At 47.4% G+C, this 2,500-nt stretch overlaps 1 protein-coding gene across 1 annotated transcript in view; it reads right to left on the bottom strand.

The window, feature by feature from the left end:
• LOC143291017 (uncharacterized) overlaps positions 1–2,500 on the bottom strand; it is a 27,836-nt gene that overhangs the window by 7,040 nt on the left and 18,296 nt on the right. The window contains exons 4-5 of the mRNA XM_076600603.1: positions 1,530–1,567; positions 446–664 (exon numbers count right to left, since the gene is read on the bottom strand). Of these exons, the coding sequence (XP_076456718.1) occupies positions 446–664; positions 1,530–1,567 (257 nt within the window). The remainder of the gene's footprint in view (positions 1–445; positions 665–1,529; positions 1,568–2,500) is intronic.

Here is a 2,500-nt window from a genome sequence, read left to right as displayed (position 1 = left end):
TCTGTCTGAGTGCGTATGTGTGCGTGCCTGAAATCTGATTGAATGACACAGGAAACGAATGATGAAACGCCCAACGGTAGCCGTCTGATCTGTCTGCTCTACCCAGGTAGGCAGCCTGTTGTGAAAATGACCCCGTGTTTGTAAAGGGCTTAGAGCTTGATCTCCGACCGAGGATAGGCGCTATTGAAGTAGTCATCATCATCACTATCATCATCATCATCATGTGGCGTACCGTATACTGGACCAGTCCTTATGCACGCTTTGACACCTCCTTCAAACGGAAACGGAAACAGAAACTAAAACGGAAACGGAAACAGAAACTAAAACGGAAACGGAAACGGAAACAGAAACTAAAACGGAAACGGAAACAGAAACTAAAACGGAAACAGAAACTAAAACGGAAACGGAAACAGAAACTAAAACGGAAACGGAAACGGAAACTCACTGAGGGTTAGGGTTCTTGGCACAGCCGTAGCAGAATCCCGCGCGGCGACACCCGCTGCAAAAGCCCGGGAACTCATAGTCCGCGTGACGCTTGTCCGTGCGCCTGACGTGGCGTTGGTGCAACAAGAGGCTGCCCACAACACGGAGGTAGGTCCGCTCCCCGGCAAGCAAGGAGTGTCGCAGGAAGGCGAAGGACGGAAGGTGGGGAAGGAGCTTTAGGCTGTGAAAATAAGGAGGAGGAGGAGGAGGTGGTGACAGTGTTGATGATGGTGATGATGATGATGAGGAGGAGGAGGAAGGAGGAGGGGGAGGTTACTGCTACGCTACTGCTGCTACTGCTACTACTACTCAGGATAATGATGATGATGAGGACGAGGAGGAGGAGGAGGATCGTGATGATTATCATCATCATCATCATAACAATAATGATAACAATGATAACGATAATAATAATGATGATGATAATAATTTTTTTTTTTTAAAAGGAACACACACACACACACACACACACACACACACACACACACACACACACACACGCACACGCACACGCTCACAGACGCTCGTTTGTGACGTATGACGATGACGATGATAGTTATAGTTGTAATGATGTTGATGGTGATACTACTACTACTTCTATTGCTGCTGCTGCTACTATTACTGCTACTACTATAACTACTCATCATCATCATCATCATCATCATCATCCCCACCACCACCACCATCATCATCATCATCAATACAATAATAATCATAATCATGATAACACTCATGATGATAATGATGGCATTACAAATGGACCAGACTGCTTTACCGTTCAGCGACGAAGAATACGTCATCCACGTCTATTCCTCCTCCTCCTCATCATCATCACAAAAATAATCATAATCATGATAACACTCATGATGATAATGATGGCATTTAAAATGGACCAGACTGCTTTACCTTTCAGCGACGAAGAATACGTCATCCACGTCTATTCATCATCATCATTATCCCCATCATCATCATCACAATAATAATCCTAATCATGATAACACTCATGATAATGATAATGGCATTTAGAATGGACCAGACTGCTTTACCTTTCAGCGACGAAGGATACGTCATCCACGTCAATTTCCTGAAACCAGACAAATTCACACACCTTAACAAGACAACAACAACAACAAATACAGCAACAATAACAACAACAACAACAACAAACACAACAACAGCAGGAAAATACCAACAGAGGGAAAGGGGGAGGAATTTGAGGGAGGAGGTGGAGTGGAGGGGGGGGGAGTGTCTATGTGAGGGTGGGGCTGGGGTTGGTGGAATGAGGATTTGTGTGTATGTAGGGGGATGTATGAGAGTGTTGTGTGTGTGTGTGTGTGTGTGTGTAGGTGGGGGGGATGTAAGAGAGTGTGTTTGTGTGTAGGTGTGTGTGTGTGGAGGGGGGGGGGAGGGGCAAGTGGGGAGTGGGGGGTGGGGGGGGGACACAACACCATGGCGAAACAGAGCATCGACCCCTGACTAATGGTGATCGCCATGGATTACAGAAGTCTACAGCCTGACCGAGACTGCCAAAGCACCTTCGTGAAGAAGTTACAAAAAAAAAAAAAAAAAAAAGTGAGCGTGTGTGGAAAATTCCGCGCGAATGTCAGTTATGGTGAGGAGATGGGGGTGGGGTGGGATGAGGGGCTGGGGGGTGGGGGTGGTGGTGGGGGTGTTGTGTGGAGGAAGGGAGGGTAGAGACAGAAGTGCGTATGTGTATGTGAGGGTGGGGACTGGTTGGGGCGAGAGGGGGTGGTGGGGAGAGGGGGGGGGGAGGCAAGTCAGGGAAGGAAGGGAGGAAGGAAGGAAGGAAGGAAAAAGGTGTGTGTGTGTGTGTGTGTGTGTGTGTGTGTGTGTGTGTGTGTGTGTGTGTGTGTGTGTGTGTCCACAATCTTGATGGGGCAGTTTTGTCCCCCCCTCCTCCTACCCTCCTCCTCCTCCCCCTACACACACTTGAGTCCACCAGTTTTTTTTTTTTAATCAAAGTGTCACCTTTGTCATATCTGTCACAGTTATATGT

This window comes from Babylonia areolata, chromosome 16, assembly GCF_041734735.1.
Source record: "Babylonia areolata isolate BAREFJ2019XMU chromosome 16, ASM4173473v1, whole genome shotgun sequence".
In the NCBI taxonomy this organism is placed as follows: Eukaryota; Metazoa; Mollusca; class Gastropoda; order Neogastropoda; family Buccinidae; genus Babylonia; species Babylonia areolata.
The sequence above is the reverse complement of the archived record's forward strand: the minus strand, read 5'-3'. Positions and strand labels throughout refer to the sequence as shown.